The 27480-nt window shown below is 38.2% G+C and overlaps 1 protein-coding gene across 10 annotated transcripts in view; it reads left to right on the forward strand.

The window, feature by feature from the left end:
• LEPR (leptin receptor) overlaps positions 1 to 27480 on the forward strand; it is a 139037-nt gene that overhangs the window by 43041 nt on the left and 68516 nt on the right. For 2 of the 10 annotated variants that reach the window (XM_045477713.1, XM_045477714.1), the window contains exons 2-6: positions 1784 to 1969; positions 3063 to 3111; positions 4206 to 4250; positions 20630 to 20688; positions 25135 to 25464. In XM_045477713.1, coding sequence (XP_045333669.1) covers positions 20649 to 20688; positions 25135 to 25464 — 370 coding nt within the window. In that variant the 5' untranslated portion in view covers positions 1784 to 1969; positions 3063 to 3111; positions 4206 to 4250; positions 20630 to 20648. Of the gene's footprint in view, positions 1 to 1783; positions 1970 to 3062; positions 3112 to 3140; positions 3855 to 3884; positions 4251 to 20629; positions 20689 to 25134; positions 25465 to 27480 lie in introns of those variants that run through there. The other 8 variants (XR_006712350.1, XM_045477718.1, XM_045477715.1 and 5 more) reach the window with 7 other exon arrangements.

The raw sequence follows: 27480 nt of genomic DNA on the forward strand, positions 1-27480 counted from the left end.
TGAGATTTCAGAGGGGGTAATTATGATCGACTCCATTTTACAAAAAAGGACACTGAGACAGAAAGAGGGTAGAGAATTTATTCAAATTCTCACAATTAATGTGCATAAAAAATAAAACCAACTCAGGCAATTAGATTCCAGAGTCTATGTGCTTGCTATATGGCCTTGGATGCATACAAAAATATTTTTCACAGTGTTTTATAAATGTAAGTGTTAAAGATTTGTGTGGTAATTACACATATAATCAATAGTTATGATTGTCACTTCAGTTTTAAAAACTTTATAGAAACATTTAGCACACCGTAGAAAGGGTGAAGTACTGTTTTAATTAAAACTACATTCAGTTAACAGCAAACCTTTTTGAATGTCTATTGTATTGAGTATCTGTGCTTTTTTGCCTGCTTCCTCTTCAGTAAGGGCACCCTAGTTTTATTTTGGGATACCACTCTTCCCCATTCTAAGTTATTTGGTTAGGGTGAGTGAGATCAACTCTCCTCCCAATCCCTGTTTTCCAGGAGTGCACAGGTGGCTCATACCTGGATGGCCATCATATTCCAACTCATTAGCCACTGTGACTGGTGCAGGGATGGGCCTATGACCCAAGGAAGCCCAAGAATAAGACTCAATTTGGTACCTATTAATATGCTGATTGATTCTCTAAAATTATAAGAGGGGAAAAGTGAGAAGGGAAGTCAAAAAGGGAAGAGGTGAACCAGGAGAGAGTGGAGTCACTGAAATCATTGCAAGAGTTTTAAGAAGTGATGCATCAATATTATGAAATTACTAGTTGAATAATGTTTGTTTTTGAAACTATCAACCAAATACTTAGACAAAATATTTTATTCATTTTAAGTAACTATTACTTCAGTCATGATTGACTGTTCCCAGCAGGATCTGTTTCTGTGTAAATAGGCATATTATTGATTAAAAAAGAGAAAATAGATAGATATCTCATTATTTTCTTTTTCAAATCAAAATTTTTCCTTTAAGGACTTTTCCTTCACTCAAGAAAATGCTGAATGAGTCAGAGTGTTAATCTGTTTTCTCTAGTAAATCCTATCTTATTATAGACATGTTTTTCAGTGTGGTAATAATTGCCTAAAAGATTGGTAGTGATTTATTTATACCCATCTACTCATTCAACAGCTCTTTATCAGGCTTCAGATATGCAGCAGGCTTTGTGCCAGAGGGAATGAGACTCAAAGTTGCCCCTAACCTAGAATATAAGCTCCATAGGAGCCCCTGATGGAGAGCCTGCGGCCTAGTAGACATTCAGTATTGGATCACGTTATCAGAAATCCATACCTACAGATGTGGGGTGTATTTCTGTAGTAATTTAACAATGGTAGCTGCTGAGAGCCACGGTTGGCCTTTAAGTATCACCTGTGACTCAAACATGAATTTCGGGCTTGGGCCTCTGTACTTCTTTTCCTGATGGTAGTTATTCCACGTAATGCTCGGGTTTGATGATGCTTATTTTCAGTAGCTTGCAATGAAAGGATAGATTATACTTAGTATCGATATGATTTTGTATAATGGTGTTGAAATGACACCCTGATACCACAGCAGACAATGAATTTGGTCCCTCTTAGTCTACTAGCTTTAGTGTGTTGAATGGTGGCTTCCCCCCCAAAGTATGTCCACATTCTAAATCTCAGAACCTGTGAATGTGACCTTATTTAGAAAAAGGGTCTTTGCAGTTGTAATTAAATAAGGATCTTGAGCTGAGATCATCCTGGATTATGTGAATGGTCCCTAAATCTGATGACAAGTGTCCTTGTAGGAGACAGAAGAGAAGAAGACATGGAGGAGAAGGCCATACAAAGATGGAGGCAGAGATTGGAGTGATGCAGCCATAAGCCAATGAATTCCTGGAGCCACCAGAAGCTGGACTAGGCAAGGGAAGTCTCCCTCCTAGACTTTTGGGAAGGAGTGCGGACCTGATTTTGGAGTTCTGGCCTTCAGAAGAGTGAGAGAATAAATTTCCTTTGTTTTAAGCATTAAGTCTGGTCGTTCGTTAAGGCAGCCCTAGGAAACGAATATGCTAGTTCATAAGGGATTATCTAATTAAGGATTCTGTTGTGTTGTTTCATTTCACAATAATTTGGGGAAGTCAGTATCTCTACTCCAATTATTGTCTCTATCTAATGGAGACATTTGTCTCTTTTTTTGTGGTTTGAGAAAACCCAAAGGTTAATGCTTCTAACCACAGTGCCCCAGAAAGTCCATTCAGGGTGCAAATAGGAAATTTCTTTTCTTTTAAAAAATTTTTTTAGTGTTTACTTTTGAGAGAGAGAGGGAGCATGTGAGCAGGAGAGGTGCAGAGAAGGGAGACAGAGAATCCCAAGCAGGCTCCAGGCTCTGAGCTGTCAGCACAGAGCCCAGTGTGGGGCTCCAACTCACCAACCGTGAAATCATGACCTGAGCCAACCGACTGAGCCACCCAGGCACCCCACAAATAGGAAATTTCTGAATGAAGTGGCTTCAACAAGTGGTCTAGAGATCTAAATGCTCTTCATAAAAGTGTCACTGATTCTGAGAGGATATTCCTATGGGTCAAGTTTCATTTAACAAAACTCACAAGTTGATAAAGTGGCTGGGCCAGGAGCCAAGACACGTTGCTTCTGGCCCTACCCATCTCTGGACTACTTTCTCGCTGTGCCTCTGATGCATCTTCCTATGAGGGTATTAGGCAAGTTCATTTCTAGAGACCTTTGAAAATTAACCATCCACCCAATCCAGAATATGTCCACTTCCCTTTATTCTTTCTTTCTCTCCCCGTTGGGTTCCTTCATATCACCCCTCATAACTGGTAATGTTATGAACACTTGCTAGTATGTCATTAGTCCAAGTTGAAGGAACATCATAATTGTATGTAGCATGTTGTCTGACCCATAGTAGGCCTTCAATAAAAGTGTATTAATAAATAGACAGATTAGGGAGTGAACGTTTTGAGTGGAGACTTATGAAATGTCTATTACTTAGGGGCTGTATTCTGTTCAAGGACGGATTTTGTTTGCTTGGTTTTTTTGCTTGCTACATCGAACGCCATTAAATTTCAGGACTGCAAGAGAAGTAAAGTGGTCATTTAGTCCAGCCTCGCACAGACGCGTAAGTGCCCTCTTCAGCCTTCCTGACAGGCATGACCAACATGCTTGGCGGGAACATCCTTGGTGACTTGGTGACAGGAAACTCACTACCTCCGCCCTTTGCCAATTTGCTTTCCTCTTCCACCCCTCTCAGTTATTGCAATCTTTGCTGTAGCATTTTGCGCCCCTGATGCAGCAGAGGCCCGCAAGTCTGGGAGTGGGAGGAACCCCGCTGGAACCCCTAGGCCCCGCCGGGAGTCTGAGAAGCCCCAGCTGGGGCTGCGGTGGGCGCGCAGCAGCTAACTGCTGGATGTAGCAGCGGCGCCGCCTTCCTGCTGGGATCGCCTCGCTTCTCCGCCTCCCTCAGGCAGGGGTCCTCCTTCTCAAGCTCGTCGCTGCTCCAGCCCCAGGCCCACGGCCACGCGCAGCAACGTTCCTCTTCGCAGCTCCGGTCACCTGCACGGCAGCCCTCGGCGCTGGGGTCCGCTGCCCCCGACCCGGAGCTGGGGACCAGGGCGCGGGGCGCGCGTGGGCGGCCGCGGGCTCTTTCCTCACTTCTCCCCACCCCACGCGCTCCCCCTCGGCCCCTCCTCCCCACACTCCGCTGCCCTGCGCCCTCCGGAGAGTTGTCCGGCACCTTGGGCGAGGAGTTCGGAGCTGCCCCGCCGCAGAGCCCGCGCGGCCCGCAGAGCGCGAGCGAAGCAGGGGCCGGAGCCCCGCCGCCGCCATCTCTGCCTTCTGTGTGGGTTGGACCCCGGCAACGAGGTGGGACCCGCTTCTCTCTCGTGCACCCCTTACTGCCACCTTTCCCGCTCTCGGACACTGGAGGAGCGGGACGCTGGGGCCCGCGTGGCCGGCGGGGAGCCCGCGGGCCACTTGGGGGCCGGGAGTCAGGGGACAGCCCGCCGGCGCCAGGAGGGGCCTGCGCCCGGGGGCGGTGGGAGGGGCGGCAGGGGCTCTGGGTTCCCCCCCCCCCCACCCCCCGGCCGGGGAGCGGGAGGCTCCCGGGGCGGGCGGAAGACAGGGACGCGCGGCTGTCGGTAGCCGGCCGCACGTGGGCGCGCACCTGCCAGGCGCCACCGAAAGGCTGCGCCACCCAGCCAACTTCTTTTCCAGGTCTCCTTCCTACTTTGGAAACTGAAAGGACTGCGACATAAACCAGTAAGCCCTGGGGCTCGGGGAAGGGTTTGTTGGTTTGGCTGCCCAAAGAACAAACTTGTGCTTCAGGGGTGGTTTAAATGCCAGCTTCTCTTTTTCCCCCTCTCCCGCTCTCCGCAAGCAAATGTAAAAAGCGAAATAAAATAAACCCAATCCCGACCAAAGCACTTATTTAAAGGGATTCTTAGAGGTGAGAAAAATAGACCTAACTGAGGAATCATTGGGAACCCCAGGTACGGTGAGGCTAAGAAATCTGTTGTTGCTGGTGCTATTTCTAGAACTTGTGTTTGCAAACAGGCTGGCTCTGTTAAGCCTGAGAGTTCCTTCTGTTGAGGGGCTGCCTGGAATGCCCTCTGTTAACACGAATTTCTGTACGTATTAAGGTATATTGAAACAAATACTCTTTCAGAGTTAGAATATCTGGATTTTGACATTATTTGCCATTTATTATCCGTGACAGCTGTGGTTAGCTTCACCTCTCTGGGCCTCATTTTCCTCATCTGTCGAGTTAGAGGGTTGAGTTAATATTCTAGGGGCCTTTTAAAATACTTCAGGTATTTTCCGACTTAAAAATGTATAATTCTGTGACTCTTTAACATGTCACAAACATTAGTAGATTCATAATTTCATGAGCATTTGTTTATATGCATTTATGACTTGTGCTTTTAGGGTTTTCCCACCCCAAATCAAGAGAAAAACGCTTGGGGCGCCTGGGTGGCTCAACTGGTTAAGCACCTGACTTAATTTCAGCTCAGGTCATGATGTCACAGTTTGAGGAGTTTCAAGCCCCACCTCAGGCTCTGCCCACTGATCTGCCTGCAAGCCTGCGTGGGATTCTCCCTCTCTCAGAGAGAGAGCTCTCACTGTCTCTCTCAAAATAAATAAACTTGAAAAAAAGAGAAAAAGGCTTGTAACAGAGTTCAGAAATGTATGGTTTATATGTAAATATTTAGATCATCTCTCACTCTAAGGAATTATGTTCAACTTGAAGGCAATATTTATGACACTGCAACCGAAACATGTGGCCTTAGCACTGCACTTACTCTCTTTTCAGTATATTTGGAGGAAGTAAAAATTGTTTTGGAGGAAAACAAAATTGCACCTTTCCTATCAATTACTCGTCTTGACCAACATTTGTTACTTTTTAGCATAAAGTTGTGTGCAGAATATTAAAAAAATGGTTTCAGACCATTTCAGAACCTCTCTGAAATTAAGCTCAATAGCAGAGATGCCAATTTTAGTCATGCACTTTAGTTGTCTTGGAATGAAGCCCAGAAAATAGCAAAGGTTAACTAAATAGATAAACCAGAAATTAGGAATTGACACACACACACACACACACACACACACACACACACGCATGCGCACACACACACATACAGTTGTCAGAGAAGTGTGTGCTACAGTGTCAGTGAGCCTTTTATTTACTTTTGATAAAAACAAACAACAGACAGCCGTTGGTTTGTTTAAGCGCACAGAGGCTGTGAGAAAGAGGGGCTTTTGTTGTTACTTGTAATATCAAATTATTGGAGATGCAGTCATCAGTAGTTAGATTTAAAAGTGGGGGCGCCTGGGTGGCTCAGTTGGTTGTGCATCCGACTTGGGCTCAGGTCATGATCTCACGGTTTGTGAGTTCGAGCCCCGCGTCAGGCTCTATGCTGATAGCTGGGAGCCTGGAGCCTGCTTCAGATTTTGTGTCTCCTTCTCTCTCTGCCCGTCCCCTGCTTGTGCTCTGTCTCACTCTGTCTCTCAAAAATGAATAAATGTAAAAACAAAAAATTAAAAAAGAAGAATAGATTTAAAAGTGTTTCAGCCTCTTTTTGGCGACTTTGATGTAAAATAAAATAATGTGTTCCCACCCAGCCTTGCTGCGCATGTAGTTTGGGAGAGTGGAATGGATTTGAAGTACACTGTTCTTCTATGAACACAGCCACTTATTTTCATTGCTTTTTCCCCTGTGGGCTGGAAGTATCGTCAGTCAATCTGGCATTTGTCTTCCTCATATTCTCTGGTGAAGTAGATGATCATCTCCTTTAAGAGAGATGCTCAAAGACTTACGTGAATTGGTTGTTGAATGACTAGAGAGTAGTTGAACTCAAATACCCTGCCTTCTAGGCACTTATTGGAAAACAGTAGGTGGATCTGACTGCTTAAGGTCTACAGCCAATTGATTCACGGCTTGGGAGCGTCCCCATGGTTGGCCGAAGCACTGTTCATCTTTTGTGATGAATTTACCAAGAAAAAAACCAGTCATGTCTTTACACTTAGATCACTATTATATAATCAAATGGTTTTTGTTTGTGAAAAGCAATCTCTTTGGGGGCCTTGGAAATAAAACTCTAAAATATCCAGAAAAAAAAAAAAGACTTGTCTTGGCAGGTACTGTATTGCATTTTTCATACTGAGAACCAAACACACATATGAAAAAGAAAAAAAAAACCAAAACCATATCCTGTGGAGTTGAAAATGAAGAAAAGGGCTTATGGTCTCCTCTAATTCTTAAGATTTTATGTGATTTACAAATTCCGCTTTTAATTAAAACAGAAAGGCACAAATGTTTACCTATTGGACAAACCTAGTACATGTAACCTTTTGGAGGTTCAATTCAAATTTGGCCTGGTTATAATTTGGAATATTTCCTCTCACATACTTTTTATTAAACCTTTTGTGATGCAATGGTGATATTATCTGTTGTCTTTTCACACGTGATCTTATTCATCTTTAATTTTTTAACCATTTGAATATATATATATATATGACATATATAGAGAGAAGGGGTACATAAAAAATGTGCTGGTTGACAAATAATATAGCACATCATTCCAACAGATGATGATAAGGCAAATACTTTATCATGAGTGAGAGAACATGCCAACATCTAGAAACTTCTTGCTTGTTCCTTCCTGATCACAAATGTAGTTTTACCTTAAAAAAAATGTTGTATTCACTTAAGAGGCATTCTTTCATGGATTCTCTTGCATTGTGTCTTTGTGAGATTAAGCCATTTCTTCATTCCCCTTTAAAGCAAAAACTGTTTTTTTAAGTTGATTTATTTCTTTGGGGGGGGGAGGGGCAGAGAGAGAGAGAATCCCAGCAGGCTTCTTGCTGACAGTGTGGAGCCCAACCCAGAGCTTCCTCATGACCTGAGCCGAAATCAAGAGTTGGATGGCTTAACCAACTGAGCCACCCAGGTGCTCCAAAATTGATGTCTCTTAAATATTTGGTCCTAGAATCCATGACTGTCTCCTAGTATAATAGGTCTTCTCTGATATAAGAAATGTAAATTTTGTCTGATGTTTTTCTTAGGAGTTCTTGAACATCTTCTTTATTACAGGAACCACATATTTAAAAAATTACTTTAAACCACATCTTTAAAACATTCATTGTCTGTTTATTGATGCCATATAGACATAAACTTGACCTTGAAACAGATTTTCAAAATAATATTTCCATTGGACTGTAATTCACATTCATAATGTTCATCTTTTTATGGATACTATTCACTGGTTTTTAATACATTAACTGATTTATGCAACCATCACCACTATCTAATTTTGGAACATTTTTATCACTCCCCGCAGAAACTCTGTACCCATTAGCACTCACTGTCCAACCCCCCTCCTCCCATCCCTCAAAATCACTGATTTACTTTCCGTGTTTACTGATTTGTCTACTCTGGATATTTCACGTAAATAAAATCATGGGGCCTTTAGTGACCAAATTCTTTCACTGAGCATGTTTCCGGTGTTCATCTGTGCTGTAGCATGGGTCAGTACTTCATTCCTTTTTTATGGCCAGATAATATTCCATTATATTGGTATACTACTTTTTGTTTATTCATCAGTTGGTGGACATTTGGGTAGTTTCCACTTTTTGGCTATTATGAATAATGCTGCTATTAACATATGTGTGCACATTGTTATGTGAATATATGTTTTTATCTCTTTTGGGTATATACCTATGAGTGGAATTGCTGAGTCATATGGCAACACTATGTTTAACACTTAAAGATCTGCCAAACTGTATGCCAGAGCAGCTTTCATCCTTTTATATTCCGCCAGCAGTGTGACCCTTGAATCTACATTGCCAACATGCCAAGCTCATTAGACATAGCAATATTGGATATGTAGTGAAAATTACTGTCAAATTTAAGTTTCATGGGCTTGGAAGTTTAAAATCTTTTTCAGAACTGTGAACACTTAATATGTTCAAGGTAAACTATAAGAAATTTCTCATTGAATGAAAGTCAGCAAGTCACACATTCTTCTATTAACTTAGTAGGCTTATGGGTACCAAGTAAAGTCTTCCCCAAAGTCAATATAGTCTGCTTTCAGTTAGTGCAGTCTCTCAGTGATCTGCTCCGCTGGGTGTGAGCTGTGGCCCTGGCTAGCACAGCATGGAGACTTGCCCAGGAGAGCACAGAGGTTGGGAAGCCCCTGCCTGGTGGGCGAGTGGATGATCCTGAAGATGAGAGTCATGTATTTGAATCACACTAGAGTACTATGGACTAGCAAAAGAAGATGACCTAACTAGAGACTCTCTTAATGGGCATTGTGTTACTCATCTTAAAGTCTTTGCCAATTAATGGGAAGAAATCCAGAAACAATATAGACTTATAAATGTGTATTCATATGGGTATAATAGTGAATGAGAAAGAGAAAGAGAAGGAGTAGGGGGTAGAGAGAGAGAGGCTTTACTCCTGGGCCAATAATTTCTTTAAGGTTTATGGGAACATATACATTTTTATCTGTTTTTACTAGATAGTGGCTAAAGATTTGAGATAAATAGAGCTTCAGGAGCTTCTATATTGGTATTATAATAGGCTTTAAAAATGTGAACTCATGTTTAAGAACAGCTGCTACCAAATATTTGTTTTGTGAAGGCATAGGACAACTTAGTTTTTCTCAGAATTATATTTTCTCATTTTACTTTAACTAGCAGCTGTTATTTGGGTGTCTAAACCTATGAAAATTGAGAAACTATGAACATGAGATCATTGAACAATTAGATTTTTGTATGCACCAACAAAATTTCTGAACCAGTCTGGTCAGTGGTCAGGAGATGAGAGAAAATAAATTATAAGCACACATAGATACACACACACACACACACACATACACACACACACACACACACTGTCTAAGCAGAGAGAGAAAACATACTGACGTATACATAATACACACCCAGTAATTGTGGTTGCTATATTATTAAGGTGCTATCTTTTGGAATTATGACATATACCTATCATGTTAGACATGCAGGAGGTAGCTGGCTGTATCTCTAGTGAGCTGAGTGTCTAATAACAGCACTGCTAGTCACAGATTTGATTTGTGGGGAGAGAAGGTTTTTGCACGGAACAAGCAGGATGTAAAAAATGTTCTTTCTGTGTGAAACAGTCATCTGGGCAGGCAGTTTCTTGGTCTTTTGATTCTCAATGTGCAAATCAGTTCTCACATAGGAGTTCCTATTGTCTGTGATTGATATTCTTTGGCTTATTTGTTTTTACGGACCATAGGTCCTGTGGGTATCTTTCTTTTAATACTTAAAATATGTTGCATATGCCTTCCTGTTCTTCAAGGGGGCAGTCAACTTGACCCTCTTCTGTGGCACGGGTTATGGTTTCTCCACACAAGAAGTAATCTGTCTGATTTCTCCTAATTACCACTCTGTCTAGATAGTTGTAATTCTGTAAATCTAGACATCATGGATTTTTAAGATATACTACCATTTTTGTATGTCCAAGAAAGAAAAGACTCTGCCTATATATTTGACAATGCTTTCTCTTTCTTTAGAATTTTTGTCTTATATCTACTGGAAGAGCTCTTTTAGAATTATTTAAATAAAGATTTTTGTTTAAATCGTATCACTCTCATAAGAAAAGTACAGATCAAAGAAATTGGTTAAGGAATTCTTTTTCATATTCAGAATCTGGTGGCTTTTTTTAAAAATTGCTTTTCAACTCAGTGCTGTTGACGTCAATATTTTTCTAAACGGTAGCATATTCTGGGTTATCAAGAGTATTTGTGATATAGCACTTTATAAAACAATGCTTCACTGTTGTTTCTTAGATTTTCTACCAGTGTGGTCCATTTTGCAGATTTTATGCTGGCTCTTTATATGATCTTCCCATAAGATGTTAACATAAGGTTTTCAGACAATGCTCAGGGCTCCTATTCCTTCCTCAAATGGCCTTTAAATAGTTTGTTGATCGAAATATTGATGCATTAAAATTGTCGAGTCTGTCAGGAGGAAAGCGCCCCAGTTTGTCTGTAGGCAATCAATGACAACTAGATCACAGCTGCTACTAGGCTATCGGTAGTTGTGAGATGACATTGATTTTAACAAAGATTTTGATGTCGGAGGTTTTAAAATATTGTGAACCTTAAAATAAGAAGAAATACAACACTCCTGTCTTCTTTTGTATTTGTTGGAGTTCAACTAAAATTTACCTCTGTGAACCTTTTGTTGGCCCCTAGGACTTTGTTAGTAGCTATTTTCTCTGAAATCTCATAGCCCTCTATTTAATTAAAAGGACTAAATAATAATTATACATGAAAATAATCCATGTGCATGGTGACAAAAACCTACTGCAATAAAAAAAAAGTTCTAGTCCCCCTGCCCCTCTACCCTCACTGTGCCAGCACTGACCTTGGGAACAACGAACTTGATCCATTTCTGGTTTTGGTTCTTAGACCTCTGACTACCTATGCTGGGCTAAATAATATTCTTTTAGGGACTTCTTTTCTTTTCATTTATCAACTTTAAACAGACACCATCACGGAAGAGAATTTAGCCTACTAATTTTGCCTTCTTTCTTTCTTCATTCCTACATATAATTATATTAATTTTCTGAGTGTTTTAATTGGTTACATTTGTTTTTTTTTTTTTAATTTCTTTTTTTCAACGTTTATTTATTTTTGGGACAGAGAGAGACAGAGCATGAACGGGGGAGGGGCAGAGAGAGAGGGAGACACAGAATCGGAAACAGGCTCCAGGCTCTGAGCCATCAGCCCAGAGCCCGACGCGGGGCTCGAACTCCCGGACCGCGAGATCGTGACCTGGCTGAAGTCGGACGCTCAACCGACTGCGCCACCCAGGCGCCCCAATTGGTTACATTTGTAATTCCCTCCACTATTTCTGTTCCTTTCACTACAGACATTTTCTGTTGACTTCCTACAGTATGAGGTTGGGATATTTCATATTTCATAAGCCTTCCCACTATCTCTCCTTATATAAATATGCCACCCAAGTTTTGGAACTGTATAGTGAGAATATTGTTAATATTTTATGTTTAGTATTGTAATTAATTAAATCTTTTGTTTTTGTGTATTGGCTGAGCCAGTTGAAAAATTGATAAATAGCATTAATGTTATTATGACCTCATAAATATTACTCACTACAGAATCAAGAAGTGTTCCAGGATTCATCTCATTTTAATATGACTGCTTAGCTACCCAAAGGCGAATATTCCTAGAATCAAGGTTGAAGCCATTCTTCCTTCTTTCAAATGGACTCTTTAATTCCAGCGCTTTGTCAAAATTATGCCATTTGGAGACACCTAGCTGGCTCAGGAGGTAGAGCATGCAACTCTTGACCTCATATTCGTGAGTTCAAGCCCCACATTGGGTGTAGAGCTTACTTTAAAAAGGAAAATTATGCCATATTTTATTTTGGTTCATATTTAGATCAGGACTTTTTGTAAGCCTTTTCCAATAAACTTTTTTCTTATTGGGACAAGGTAGGTGGGCCTACTTTATTATATCCTTAATTTTTCAGTTTTTTATTCATTCTCTTTATTTTTTTGGAATCCATTTCGTTCTTCTTTTTGAAGTCCATGAACTCATATTCTTATTTGGCCTAGTGGCTACAATTTTGAAATAGGACTTCCTTTTTTCCCCTTGTGCTATTCTATGTTTCTGTTTGTTTTTTTTTTTAAGTTTATTTATTTTTTGAGAGAGAGCAGGGGAGGGGCAGGGGGAGAGAGAGAGAGAAAGAACAAACCCCAAGCAGGCTCCACACCGGTAGCGTGGAGCCTGATGTGGAGCTTGAACTCCCAAACTGTCAGATCATGACCCGAGCCGAAATCAAGAGCTGGATTCTTAACTGACAGAGCCACCCAGGCGTCCCTGTTTTGTTTTGTTTTGTTTTGTTTTTTAAATCAAATTTTGCCGCTTCAGAATCATATGATGTATTGAGTTGTCTCAATTCCCGCCTTCCTTCTGGCTGTTTACTTTCGAGAGTCATCTGCTATCTGTACTGGTCATTGTCAAGTCTGTACTCATGAGTTCCTGAATCTTTAGTCCCTGAATCCCTTTTTCTTGGTTACTTCTCATTTTGCTGGACTATGTTATAAAATTATTTCTGAGAAAGAGATTTATAGGATATAAATTTTCTAAGTCATTGTGTTATTGAAAATATATTTGCTGTGCTCTGATACTTGCTTGACGGGCTAATAGCATTTTCCACTGTAAATCATTTTACATCAGGTGTTACTGGATTATCTTCTACTGTTCATTGTTTTGGTATGAAACATTTGCTTCCATTCTGTTTCTCATACCTTTAGAGTTTTTTTCTTTTCTGGAAACGTTTCCTATCTTATCTTCTTTGCTCTTGCAATTTCTTAGTGATATATTTAGCAATGGGTATTTTTCTATTCTTTCTCTTTGGACTTGGTGGACTTTTCTTTTTTTTTCCTCCCCCCCCCCCCCCACACACACACACCGCCTTCAGTTTAAAGACTTGTGTCTCTTGTCAGCTCTGGAAAAGTTTTTCATGTTATTTCATTGATCATTTTCTCTTTATTCTCTTTTTCTAGAAATACTGCTGACTGGATATGGATCATTTGAACTTTTCTTTTTTTAAAACATTTTTTTCTCTTTATTTCTTTTGGGGGAAGAGTTAATTATGCAAATGTGTTTTCTAAGATTTCTATTGAAAAATGTTTTCACAGCTAAGCTCTTTCTTCCTCTGATGATTCCTTTGTCAGAACAATCTTTGAAATTGTGGATGCAAGGTCTTCTGAAATGTCCTTGAAGACACTCATGAACATTTGTTAAAGCTATTTTTTCTGTTCTGATTTATCTAGGTCCCTGTGGTAGGTTTTCTTTTTTCTTTCCTTCTTTTTACACAATTTTTCCATGATGCTGATGTCTTCCTGTCTCCATTCAGCATGGCTGTTAAGGAGAGAAGTAGGAGGAATGTGAATTCTGTGCATATGGGCAGTGTTTGTCAACTGTTAGGCTTTCTTTTAGGCACTTGAGTGGGGAGCTACCTTTTGTGCTGAAGTCCTGTCCCCCTAAATGTCACAACATGTAAGTTTGTGTGTGTGGTGTGAAGTCTGTACTAAAAGCCCAAGTTATCCTCAAATAACTTATACGTTTTAGCTCTTTAACATATAGAAGTATACGGAACAAGTTTTTGTCCTTTGGCTATTTGTCATCTTTGAGTATTTTGTCTATGTTTGGGGAATTCCTCACTTTATAAATCCATATTTTCCCAAATTTCCTGGCTGCCTACACACAGACTGTGAACTATTCTTTATCAATAAGAGGTGTTCATGCCAGATCTTAGATCAGAAGTGTGGGATATGGAAGAGCAGATGGCCTCAGAGGAACTCAGAGGTAGTAGGCTTCGAGATTTCAGTCATAACGTGCAATGCCTTGGCGTGGTGGCAGAGCTGTCTTTTCTAGAGCAATTTACGTGGGATTTTGGGTGTGGTTCTTGGCTGAATGCTTTATTAGGTTTACTGGATCTCACCGAGGCTCAGTGAGGTACCCAATAATCTTTAATAATTTTTTATTCTATTTAAACTACCCTGCTTGTTTATAAACCACTCCTCTGACAATTATAGGGAGTTAAATTTGGCTGCTGTGAATTGTTTACAAGGAGATAAAGAAGTCAGATATTACATCTACAAACCAAAGCCTCTCTTTCAGCCCCACATCACCCTGCCCTTTACAATTCAGAACACCTCCAGAGTTTTCTAAATAAATTTGTTTCTTCATTGATGACAGCTCTTTCCCCAAATATCCTAGGTAGTCACTTCCATCATTCTACTTTTTCTTTGTCTTCCAGAAATGTGTTTAAATCTCTTTTTTGCTGCTGGTCCCCTCTCATTTTCTCTGTTCTAGTGGGTTGATAATGATTTACTTTCTGTAATTCTAAAGGCATCTCAGGAATAAGAAAATCAGTTTATTCAGTTTATCGTCTTGAATCTGAAGTCCCATGGTACTTTATTCATATTGGTATTATAAAATTTGACATGTAAAAAGGTCATAAAACAATGTTACTTATTAAAGTATATGATGATTTCTTATTTATTTTTATATTTCTAGTACCCTGTGTGGTAACATATTTTACCAAATATTTAGTTAATATTTAAATGAGTTAATTTATATAGAGATTTTTAAATTACTTTGTAGGTAAGATGCCTATTCTGACTGAACTTTGTTGACTTTATGGCACTTAAGTCTGCGAATCATAGCTCATCCCTCTTCATTTTCAAGGAATTAATTTGCGACAAGATCACACAGTTAGAGTCATTAGAAATTAAAACACTTGAAATTAAGTTTTCAAAGTGACAAATGCTTATGCCAAGATGATGAAAGTTTTTTTTTTTTATTTTTTAATTTTAGAGGTAGAGAGAGAGAGAGAGCATGCGTGTGCATGCTGGGGATAGAGGGGCAGAGGAGGAGAGAGAAAATCCCAAGCAGGCTCCACACTCAGGAGTCCAACATGGGGCTCAGTTCCATGACCCTGGGGTCATGACCTGAGCTGAAATTAAGAGTGGGATGCTTAACTGACTGAGCCACCCAGGCACTCCTATATTATGTTTTGATCTTCTAAGCTTGATTTTATTTTATTTTATTTTTTATTTATTTATTTTTTTTTTTTAATTTTTTTTTTTTTCAACGTTTATTTATTTTTGGGACAGAGAGAGACAGAGCATGAATGGGGGAGGTGCAGAGAGAGAGGGAGACACAGAATCGGAAACAGGCTCCAGGCTCCGAGCCATCAGCCCAGAGCCCGACGCGGGGCTCGAACTCACGGACCGCGAGATCGTGACCTGGCTGACGTCGGACGCTTAACCGACTGCGCCACCCAGGCGCCCCTAAGCTTGATTTTAAAAGTTGAGCAGGGGCGCCTGGTGGCTCAGTTGGTTCAGTGACTCACTCTTGGTTTTGGCTCAGGTCATGATCCTAGGGTCGTGGGATCGGGCCCCACATCGAGCTCCATGCTGAGTGTGGAGCCTGCTTGGGATTCTATCTCTCTCTTCCCCTCTGTTCCTCTACCCCCATGCACATACTCTCTTTCTCCCTCTAAAATAAGAACAAATAAATAAATAAAAATTAAAGAAAAATTTAAGTCTTTGACAACTACGTAATGGGAAGGAATAACATGACCAATTTCTGTCCTAAGTGAAGAAATAAAAGTAAACAGAACTAAGATAACAAGGTTAGTAGAGCTAGACCAAGCTATATTTATTTTGACACTTGAAGAAATAGTGTTTTTCATTTATATTTAAACAAAATACTTAAATGTTGTTTTTTAAGTGAAAGATGGGTGCCTCTCTAGCAGAAAGTAAAAGCAAGAATTAGTGGCAGATGGAACTCATTGAGTTTACTCATCAAGACAACAGAATTGTCAGAATTGCTTTTCTTACTCATAAACTTTTCTACAAACTAGAGACTTTGTGAGATCATTAGAGCAAGTTGTAAATAATTTCTTTTTCTTCCCACTCATTCAAACATTAATTGAGACTATTCTGCTTTATATTTAAACAGAATTTTATACATAAAAATACACAAAGAATTTTCCATGATAGTAATAGCTGAAGAGTTAGTGATATAATATGCTTACTCTGTTGTATTATGAGTCAGTTAAGTGTGCAACTTTGGCTCAGGTCATGATCTTGTGGTTCTTGAGTTGTAGCTCTGCATCAGGCTTTTTGCTGACAGCTCAGAGCCTGGAGCCTGCTTCAGATTCTGTGTCTTCTTCTCTCTCTCTGCCCCTCCCCCACTCGCACTCTGTCTCTATTTCTCTCTCTCTCTCAAAAATAAACATTAAAAAAATTATAGAAAAAGATGAAATTTGAATTACTGACTGCACATCCAGGTATTATGGAGGGATCATTTAGATCAGACTGTGGATGAATCTTTGTATACTTTATGGAGATTTCAAATAAAACACATAAGTGTTTTAACTGTCAACATAGAATGACTACATTCCAGAGGGAATGTTAGGCAATATTATCTCAAACTCCTCACAATTCAGTGTCTATCAATGGCTCGATTCATAGGAGCTATACTTATGGAGGATTGACGGAGGAGTGTGAACTCTGTTCATTTAGCTACATCAGGACTTAATATGGGAGTTTTGAATAAATTTCAGAGAATTTGTTAACCCTCTGATATTATAGGCGTAATTTTGTATATATGTGTCTCTTCCTGGCAGTTGGTACCTTGCTGTCACCAACTTCTCAACAAGATGCATATTTAAAAATGGTTAAGAATCACCATTCTGAAATTTTCTCTGGAATTAAATCTGGTTCTCAAAGATGGGTTTTTATTAGAATGCCTCTTTAATTTTTTTTTAATTTGAGTATAGTTGACACATAAAATTACATTAGTTTTAGATGTACAACATAGTGATTCAATAAGTTTATACATTATGCTATGTTCACCACAAGTGTAACTACCATCTGTCACCATATAACATTATTACAATATCCTCGACTATATTCCTTATGCTATGATTTTTATTCCTTTGACATATTCATTCCATAACTGGAAGCCTATATCTCCCACTCTCCTTCACCCATTTTGCCCATCCCCCCAGCTCCCCCCTGGCAAACATCAGTTCTCTGTATTTAGAGGTCTTATTCTACTTTTGGTTTGTGTATTCATTTGTTTTGCTTTTTAGATTCCACATGAGTGAAATCATATGGTATTTGTCTCTCCCAGTTTAACTTCCTACACTTAGCATCCATGTTGTAACAAATGCAGGATCTCATCCTTTTTTATGGTTGTATAATATTCGTGTGTGTGTGTGTGTGTGTGTGTGTGTGTATCACATCTTTGCTGTCCACAGAACACCTCTTTTAAAGATTGCTGTTATTTTCTTGGTATGATGCTACCAGTCTATTTTTAAGAATATATCAAGAAAGAATCGTATCATGCATTCATTCACTCACTCATTCAGTGAGTGTATAGAGAGCCCCTACTATGTGAGAGGCAGGCTTCTATGTGAGAAGGATATAATGGTGAAAGGATAGTAAAAAAAAATCCCTTGGTCTAGTGGAGTTTATATTCTAGTGGGGAGAGTTAAACAATAAACAAGAAAAACAAGTCATATTCACATTAGACAGTGCGAAGTAATAATAAGAAGAAAATTCAGCAGATATGACATGTTGGGTTGAAATTGTAGATGGGCTAGTCAGGAAAGGCTCCTCTGAGAAGGTGACTTGAACAAAGAGAAGAGCAGTGGTTGATGAGGTCAGAAAGGCAGTAGAGATCCAGGACCTTGTAGTTCTGTGCAGGACTCGGACTTTTACGCAGAGTGAAAAGGAGAGTACGACCGTGTTTGGGGTAAGACAGGCATGATCTGACCTATGTGTTAACAAGACCACTCTGGCTGCAGCATTGAGAATAGACTGAACTGGAGAGTAAGGGCAACAGCAGGGAGACCAGTTAGGAGGCCCTTCCGACTGTCCAGGGAAGAGATAATGGTGACTTAGAATAGGGTATTGGCAATGGAGGGGCTGAGAAATTATTGGATTTTGAGGTTCACATGAAACTCTGGTACTGTGAGAGTGTTCATGAGGATGTTACCTGTTTTGAAGTTACTCGGGCAAAATTTCTTTCTGTTCTTACTGTTAGGATTATTTGAACATTTCCCCTAAGCTGTTGGTTACGTTTTATTTTGAGTACTCTGAATTTGTAATTGACCAATTTGACCATAAGAAAGCATAAGGGAAATCAATAGCTTATCTTTAAATTTTTTTTAAGTTTTTTTTTTAATTTTTGAGAGATCACAAGCAGGGGAGGGGCAGAGAGGGAGAGAGAGAGAGACAGAATCAAGCAGGCTCCAGGCTGTGAGCTGTCAGCACAGGGCCTGATGTGAGGCTTGAACCCATGAGCATGAGATCATGACCTGAGCTGAAGTCCGAAACTGAACCAGCTGAGCCACCCAAGTGCCCCAATAGCTCATCTTTAAAAACCTAATTCAAATTAATGGCATTTTGTGTATTATACTTATTTTGGCCACCTTACCATTAGTTTTCCCTTTACTTGATTTTTTTTTCTCACAGTTTAAAAACTTCTGTTCCTTTTTTCTGTATTATTTGTATTTTTGCAAATCTCCTTATTTTTCATTTCTGGTACAGTGTCGGTCATTTAAAAAAAATTTTTTTTTTCAACGTTTATTTATTTTTGGGACAGAGAGAGACAGAGCATGAATGGGGGAGGGGCAGAGAGAGAGGGAGACACAGAATCGGAAACAGGCTCCAGGCTCTGAGCCATCAGCCCAGAGCCTGACGCGGGGCTCGAACTCCCGGACCGCGAGATCGTGACCTGGCTGAAGTCGGACGCTTAACCGACTGCGCCACGCAGGCGCCCCCAGTGTCGGTCATTTAAATATTTGTCTCATTGGGTCTGTGTAAGGTACCACCTTTCACACTCTCTTCAAGGTTTCATCTATGCCTCTTTCATATCTGTGATTATTTCTCTGTTATGTAAGAGTGAAACCTGACTACCAGAATTCAAACCATCAGAATAGTTTGTGTTTTGCATGGAACATTAAAGAAAATAATGCTTGTCTTATATAAGCAAAAAAACCCTGGTCTGTTTGGTCACTTGACTCAGCAGATCAGTTGAGTTAAAAGTGAGTCAAATCTGTTGTTGGACTGAATTACTTGTCACCAGTCAGTTCATTCAAAACACTTAGTTAAATGATATGTTGTTTCTATGACACATCCTGATTATGAAACTTGCTCTTGGGTTTATTTTATGAGAAAATGTTGTACCAGAAACAGGTAGCAAAAAAAAAAATTCATATGATTAGATAATGAGGATTCCAAACACTAAACTGATTTTTAGAAATCCTGAAGACACACTGTGATGTCAGTATATAAAGAGCCAAACTTCTGATGAAAAAGCAAGAGGCTGAAAAACAAATTGACCAGACTACAAAATGTTTATACTCATCCATTTTCCTCCTGAGAGTTATTAAGTTGTGAACTAGACGTTTTTCTGTTTACTCATCACATGGTACCAATTGTCAGTAATGACTTATGAGACATCTTTCTTACTTGATATTTGAAAATATCTTTGTGTAAAGCTGTGATTTCTATTTTAAAATAAAATCTCTTAGAATCATGAGCATCTCTGAAAGGGATTGTTGAGCTCATCCATCAGGAGGATTTGTAGATGAGGAACCTGAGGTCTAGAGTGTTGAAGTGCCAAGTCCTACAGCTGGTCAAAGACTCTAGATTGACCTTCAAGACTCCTGACACCTAATTCAGAACTTTTTAACTCAGATTAACTTTTGTGTAGTGAACTGAATCCCCAGTTTGAGATAACAAAAAACCCTGGAACAACAAAAGCCTTTATGGTTTCATTACAAATTGAATCCCAATATATTAAAATTATGCTACGATTCATGATATACTGGTAAGAATAATCTCATTCATGATGTATTTAAAAATGAGGAGACTTCATGGGAAAGCTTATCTCTTGAAGTCACCCAATCATTTGGATATATTAAGCTGTCAACCTTTCCTTGAATTACTCTAATAACTCTCCAATGTGAATATAGCTTTATCTGCAAATAAATGGTGGGAGTTTCCAAAAACATACTGGAAAATTTCCTCCTGTTTTTGGAAACAAATGTACAGTGATTACCTATGCTATAACTGTTTGACTTTGTAGTATCATAGTAAAGATAAAGGCTTTAGAAAATAAGAGAAATTTAAGAACTGAGCTATAAAAAAAGACTGTGCTATTAATGTTAGACAGTACATATTTAATTTACATTATGAACACTTTTGTTCATTTAAAAATATAGTCTTATCCTCTGATGCCTGTCCTCGTTTGTCGTGGCATAAAGGAACATTGAAAAATGTTTGATTATGCTGTATATGAATATGTAGCTTATATTTTAACTGTGTAAGATAGCAGGTACACAGGAGTAAATCTTTACTGTGTAGCTATACTTTAATGAGAGACACTTCTCTGATATTGATGCAGAGTATTATAGAGGATTAAATTTAAAGACTCGTTCATAATCCTTTTCCTTTTATATTTTCCCAGACAGCTTATATAGATGTCAGGTGTTTTTGTGCATGTGTGTGTGTATGTATTTGTTTTCGATGTACTGTTTTTCAGGTCTACTCTCTGAAGTAAGATGATTTGTCAAAAATTCTGTGTGGCTTTGTTACATTGGGGTAAGTTACTTGCTTTTTAAATGTCCGTATATAAGAGATTTTGCTGTTGGAGATGTTGTTTCTTTTATTGGCTAGCAGAATTTCCTGTCCACAGTTTGGAATTCTCATGCTTATGATTAAAAATACAAACCAAACAAAAGCATAAGTGTGAAAATAAAAACACTTCCCAATCTCCTGGGAATAACCTGATGTGTAGCTTTCCAGAACCATAACACATACAGACACACACGATCCATATCTATGGTTACAAAAATAGAATTGGTCTATACATATTGTTTTTTGTTTTTTTCTACTTAATAGTTTTTCAATTTATTATGATAACATTTTATACTGAGTATTTACTGATATGCTTATTCATTTAATAGTTGCACAACAATGATCTGTATGAATATACTTTAAATTATTAATTTATTTCACCAATTCCCCATTGATAGACATTTCTTTTACTGTAGCAAATAATGCTGCATTGAAATCCATGTATCTGTATCTATATCTTTGTATATTTGGAAGAATATTCCTGCTGATTAGTTGTTAAGGAGGAATTCTCTATTACATAGTATGCACATTTTAAAATTTGATGAATAGTGTGAAATCTTCTCCACAAAGCTTTGTAGCATTTGTGGTACCACCACAGATATATGAACGCCAGCCCATTGCATTTCTGTCAATGTATACTATCATTCTTTTGTCTTTTTGCTCTGTCAGATAAGCAAAACATAGCATCCCATTTCAGTTTTATTTATTTGGCTGTTTGTGAGGTTGAGCACTGTTTATGGACCATTTATATTTCTTATGTGATTTTCTAAATCATATGCTTTGGCCATTTTGTGGTTGGATTCTGTCTTAGTGATTTTTAGGATTTTCTAAAATGTAATTGATATTTAGTACTGTATTAGGGTTTTCCAGAGAAACAGAACCGGTAGGATTTATAGATAAAGAGAAAGAGATTTATTATAAGGATTGACTCACAAGATTGTGGAGGTTGAGAAGTCCCGTGACCTGTAGTTGCCAGGCTGGAAATCCAGGAGAACTGATGATACAAGTTCCAGTCTGGACACTGGAAGGCTTCAGATGCAAGAAGAGCTGATGTTTCAGTTTGGGTCCAAAGGAAGGAAAAGACTGATGTCAGTCAGGCAGTAGGAGTTCCCTTTAACTCAGCCTTTTTGCTCTATTCAGGTCTCCAATCGATCATGAGGCCTGTCTACCTTACGGAGGGCAATCTGCTTTACTCATTTTACTGATTCAGTTGTTAAGTTCATCCAGACATCCTCACAGATACACCCAGAATAATGTTTGACCAAATGACTGAGCACCCCATGAACCTAGACAAGTTGACACATAACCTTAATCATCACAAGCCTGTAACTATTTAATATTATGCAAATTTTTCTTCCTGCCCATCGTTTGCTTTTTAACTTTGTTTTTTTTTTTTATGGTACAGAAATTTATGTATGCATACTAACACCCTTATGCATGTGTAGAAACAAGATACAGTGACACTTAAATGTTTTAATTTTAATTTAGTAAATGTAGTATTATTAAGTTATAAATGTATATATATCAGATTATAGTCAAAACTTTAGTTCTCTATCAAGGAGCTGTTTAACTTGGTGATAATATTTAAAATATATGACTATGACAAAATAATGGATTTATTCTCAAATGGAAGGGACATGCCATTTTAAATGTTATTTCACATTAGAACTCCAGTAGACAATGACAAGTATAATGTTATAAAGGGATATTACCAAGGGATGGTGTATATCTTTAAAATTTCCATCCTGAATACCACCAGAAGAATGCTTTCAGAGTTTAAATGTATACTAGTCTCCCTCCTATCCATTGCAGGAATATCCTCAAGAGAAAGCTTATAGATTTTTTTAAATGTCTTGATTTTAACTAATAGCATGCTTCTGTTTGAAATTAGTCACTCATATTGCCAATTTTGAGCATACTATTCTCACTTGTTTCTGACCGCACTCTAGAGATATTCTGACTTAAAAAAACCTCAAATCATCTAATTTAGGTTATGTTCCATTTTTAAAATTAAAGTCAGGCTATTTAAAAAAAAAAAAACCATTTTATCTGGCAACCATATTGGGAGCTCCTCAAGCTGTCCAGCTATGTGTCAGTGAGTTCTGAGCCTCTCCTTGGCTGATCCAAACTGAAGGCGCTCTTATGAGCTTCTCTACTAGTTTTCCTTGTTGTGCATAGTGTTCTTTCTCATTGTCGCCATCTGTATATTTACAGCAAATACCCAGGATAACCCCACTGTTGACAGATTTCAAAACAAAACAAAACAAAACAAAAAACAAAACAACTATGCCACAAGGGACTATCTAAAAGTAGCAACATACTCATTCTCTCTTATATTCTCTAGCTTTTATTAGGCTCCACTCAACGTGTTTCACATTGGCTTTCCAAAAGATTTGTTGTTGGATGAAGTCTTGTGAATCAGAAGAGTTCTTGGGATGTTGTTACCATGATAAAATATGCCTCCAGAAATAAATTCTGGTTTCTGTTGTTTAGGGTTCATCTGGAGGGAAAGAAATATTATTTGCAAAACAAACATGCAAAAATAGAATCATCTTTTAATTAAGCTGATTCAATAGTCATTATGTCTATGACATTCATTATTACATTTTAAATTTCAAAGACTTCTTTGAGGATTTTAGGCTCATTTCAGTTCAGCCAACTGAATCTTCCATATGCAGCTAGAAAATAATGCTTTTAATTAATACCAACAAATATTGATGGTTTTGTAAAACCAAAGAAATAATCTATTTTATTTTTTATTGACATGTTCTGATTTCAGAAACATATATTAGAAAGATTGAAGTCCAAAGGAACACAATTGTAATGAGGGGTCACTTTTGATAATGTATGATACTTAATTGTCAGTGTGGGCAAAATAATATTAGTCATGTTAGTCATATTTGGCTTAATTTAGGCATCTGATATATTCTTATTTTATCTTATTTTTTGCATCTGATACATTTTAAATTTTTTTATTTTGAGAGAGAGAGAGAGAGAGAGAGAATGAGTGTATGAGTGTGGAGGAGGAGCAGAGGAAGAGAGAGAGAGAGAGAGAGAGAGAGAGAATGAGAATCTTGACCAGTGGGGCTGGATCTCATGAGATTGTGACCTGAGCTGAAATCAAGAGTTGGATGCTTAACTGAGGAGCCACCCAGGTGCCCCTGCATCTGATACATTTTTATGTTAATTTATTTTTATGGAAAAGTTTAGAAACCAAACTTTAACAGTTGTTACCTACATATTGCTTAAATATTTTTACATGTTTTACTTTTATAGTTTGAAACATCATTTTTGTGAATTCGTTTTTTAAAAATTGCTATTTTCTTACATTTTTACATTTACCCTAATTCTTCAAAATTCTCATTCCATGCAAATCCATGCTAAATTCTCAGAATTCTCATTCTGCATTAGTTTGTCTATGAGGCAACACAGCTGTTGGATTATTTGAGTAGCTTGTAAAAGAAAGAATTATTGAGAATTAATTATTATATTTTCAGACAATTCCTAAAAAATAAGTACCACTTTTGAGAGTTTTTGAGTATAGGATTATATGATTATTCTTAATTTTTTTTATGTCTAAAAAGGTGAGAATTGTCTTTAATCAGCAATGGAATTTTCTTGTCTTTGTACATTGATTCTTGGAGAGTACATTAAGGACATGCCTTCAATGATGTCATATATTTGAGGATCATGGGCAGAAGAAGATCATCCAGCTGTCCTGATGTTGAAAGCAAACTCTTTGAAAAGCACTCATAGTGCTAACATTTTGGTATTATTCTCTTTAAGAGATATTAAAATAGGGGTGCCTAGGTGGTTCAGTCCATTAAACGTCTGATTTCAGCTCAGGTCATGATCTTGTGATTCGCGAGTTCAAGCCCCGCGTCGGGCTCTGTGCTGACAGCTCAGAGCCTGGAGCTTGCTTCAGATTCTGTGTCTCCCTCTCTCTGTCCCTTCCCCATTCATGCTCTCTGTCTCTCTCAAAAATGGATGAATACACATTAAAAAAAATAAAAAAATATTAAAACAGAACTTTAATACTTGTTTATATAATTGCATATTCAGATATTTCTCTCTTATACTGGAAGTTCGTTAGAATATTTTTTTAGAAAAGCTAATTGAAATATTGAGCTATAGTTTTTTCATTAAAATATAAATATAGAATGCTAGGTTCATGAGGAAAATGAAGCATGAATTTCCAAAAAGAGGTGCTAAGAGTGAAGTTATCTCTATGAACTAATGTATAATACATTGTGTAATGGAAACCCAGAGCTGTGCATTAGGCACGGATTGGGCATTAAGACAGTTAAATACTACTGAGCACTACATGGTTTAATCTTAGATACTTCCTATTTATGTCTTAGTCAAAGTGATTAATTATTTTTCTATGTGTCTTTTTTAATACCCTGACAGAATTTATTTATTTGATAACTGCATTTAACTTGGCATACCCAATTACTCCCTGGAGATTTAAGTTGTCGTGCATGCCACCAAATACAACCTATGACTTTCTCTTGCCTACTGGAATCTCAAAGAACACTTCAAATGTGAATGAACATTATGAGGCAGTTGTTGAAGCTAAATTTAATTCAAGTAGTACCTACTTTTCTAATTTATCTTCCAAAACAACTTTTCACTGTTGCCTTTGGAGCGAGGAAGATAAAAACTGTTCTGTACATGCAGATGATGTGGAAGGGAAGGCATTTGTTGCAACAGTGAATTCTTTAGTTTTCCAACAAATAGGTAAGTATTTTAATGTTGTGAGCATTAGATGTTATTTTAACTGTTTTAAACAAAATGTTTTCGTTTTCTGAAACTTGTATAAAATAGATGTCTTATGGATGGGATTCTTAACACATATCATCATTTTATATTAGTAATAAAATTATGATTCGTTATGTGACCAAATTAATGAGCCCCAAATTATTTGATATGTTATAAAAATAAAAGAAAAATGTAATGAGGGAACTCTTACCTATACCCTATAAGTCAGTTTTTTGTAATCTTCTAAGTTTGCCTTATTTTATTATTATTATTTTTTATTTTAGAGAGAGAGCATGTGTAGAGGAAAGGGGTAGAGAGAGAAAGAGGGAGAGAGAATCTTAAGCAGGCTCCATACTCAGCCCAGGGTCCAATGTGGGTGCAATCCCATGACCCTGGGATCATGACCTAAGCCAAAACCAAGAGTTGGATGCTTAACTGACCAAGCCACCCAGGCACCACTAAATTTGCTTTAAAATAGAAAAATCACCCCTTATTTTGTTAAATATATTAAATATTCAACTGTTGAATTAGTTAAAAAATTTTTTAAGATTAAAAAAAGTTTTTAAAGTAATCTCTACACCCAACATGGGGCTTGAACTCACAACCCCGAGATCAAGTGTTGCATGTGCTACAGACTTAGCTAGCCAGGCACATCAGAAGTAGTTAAATTTTAAAGCATTTATGAATAATATTTGTTCAAGCAAAGAATCTCTCTGCAGCCAATCCATGTTTTATTTTTTTTAATTTTTTTAAATTTTTTTTAACATTTATTTATTTTTTGAGACAGAGAGAGACAGAGCATGAACGGGGGAGGGTCAGAGAGAGGGAGACACCGAATCTGAAACAGGCTCCAGGCTTGAGCTGTCAGCACAGAGCCCGACGCGGGGCTCGAACTCACGAACCGCGAGATCATGACCTGAGCTGAAGTCGGCCGCTTAACCGACTGAGCCACCCAGGTGCCCCAGCCAATCCATGTTTTAAATCAAGGGGGTTTTGTTGTTGAAGTATAATGCACACTGAATGTAGTTAGCATAATTAATAATTCTACATCTGGAAATCTAAACACCAAAATTATTTCCAAGCCTTCTGGAAAAGCTAACAGAACAGCATCCATTGACTCAGTAATACAAAGAGACCTACAGTATGAAAGTAAAGGCAAGCATAAATATAGCACTTCTGTTAAGGGTTAATCAGAATTTCTCAACCTCAACCTTATTAACATTTTGGGCCTTACAATTCTTGGGTATGGGGGGGCTGTTCTGTGCATCGTAGGATGTTTAGCAACATCCCTGGCTTCTACCTAGATACAAGTAGCTCCTTCCCCAGTTGTGACAATCAAAACATGTCTCCAAACATTGCCAGATGCCCCTGAGGGCCAAATTGTCACTGGTTGAGCATCACTGATTAGATGGAAGAAACACTCTGGTTTATTGAAATCAGCTTAAGAACAAAGTATAAATATGCAATAAAATCAGAGTTTTAAAACAAGTCAGTAGTAATAACTCCCAGTGTCTCCAATGGAGTCCATAACCATTGATTAATAAAATTCACTTAATTTTTTATTAATATCAAACATTTTTTAATGTTCATTTATTTTTGAGGGAGAGAGAGACAGAATGCAAGTGGGGGAGGGGAAGAGAGGGGGAGACACAGAATCCGAAGCAGGCTCCGGACCTGAGCTGTCAGCATAGAGCCCAATGCAGGGCTCAAACCCACAAGCCACGAGATCATGACCTGAGCCAACGTCAGATGCTTAATTGGCTGAATCAGCCAGGTGCCACATAACATTCACTTAATTTTAATTGAAGCATTTTTTTTTTTAATTTGTAGGGGAACTTAACTAGCCATTCCAGCAATTCAATGGATATACCAAGCATGAACTTATTAAGGCAGGGTCTTTGTGATGAGCTTTGAAATGATCAGAAAAATGTTAGTACTTTCTTCACTTTTGAAGAGAAATGATTATGATGTTATAGATTTTTTTTAAGTTTTATT

This window comes from Leopardus geoffroyi, chromosome C1 (assembly GCF_018350155.1).
Source record: "Leopardus geoffroyi isolate Oge1 chromosome C1, O.geoffroyi_Oge1_pat1.0, whole genome shotgun sequence".
In the NCBI taxonomy this organism is placed as follows: domain Eukaryota; kingdom Metazoa; phylum Chordata; class Mammalia; order Carnivora; family Felidae; genus Leopardus; species Leopardus geoffroyi.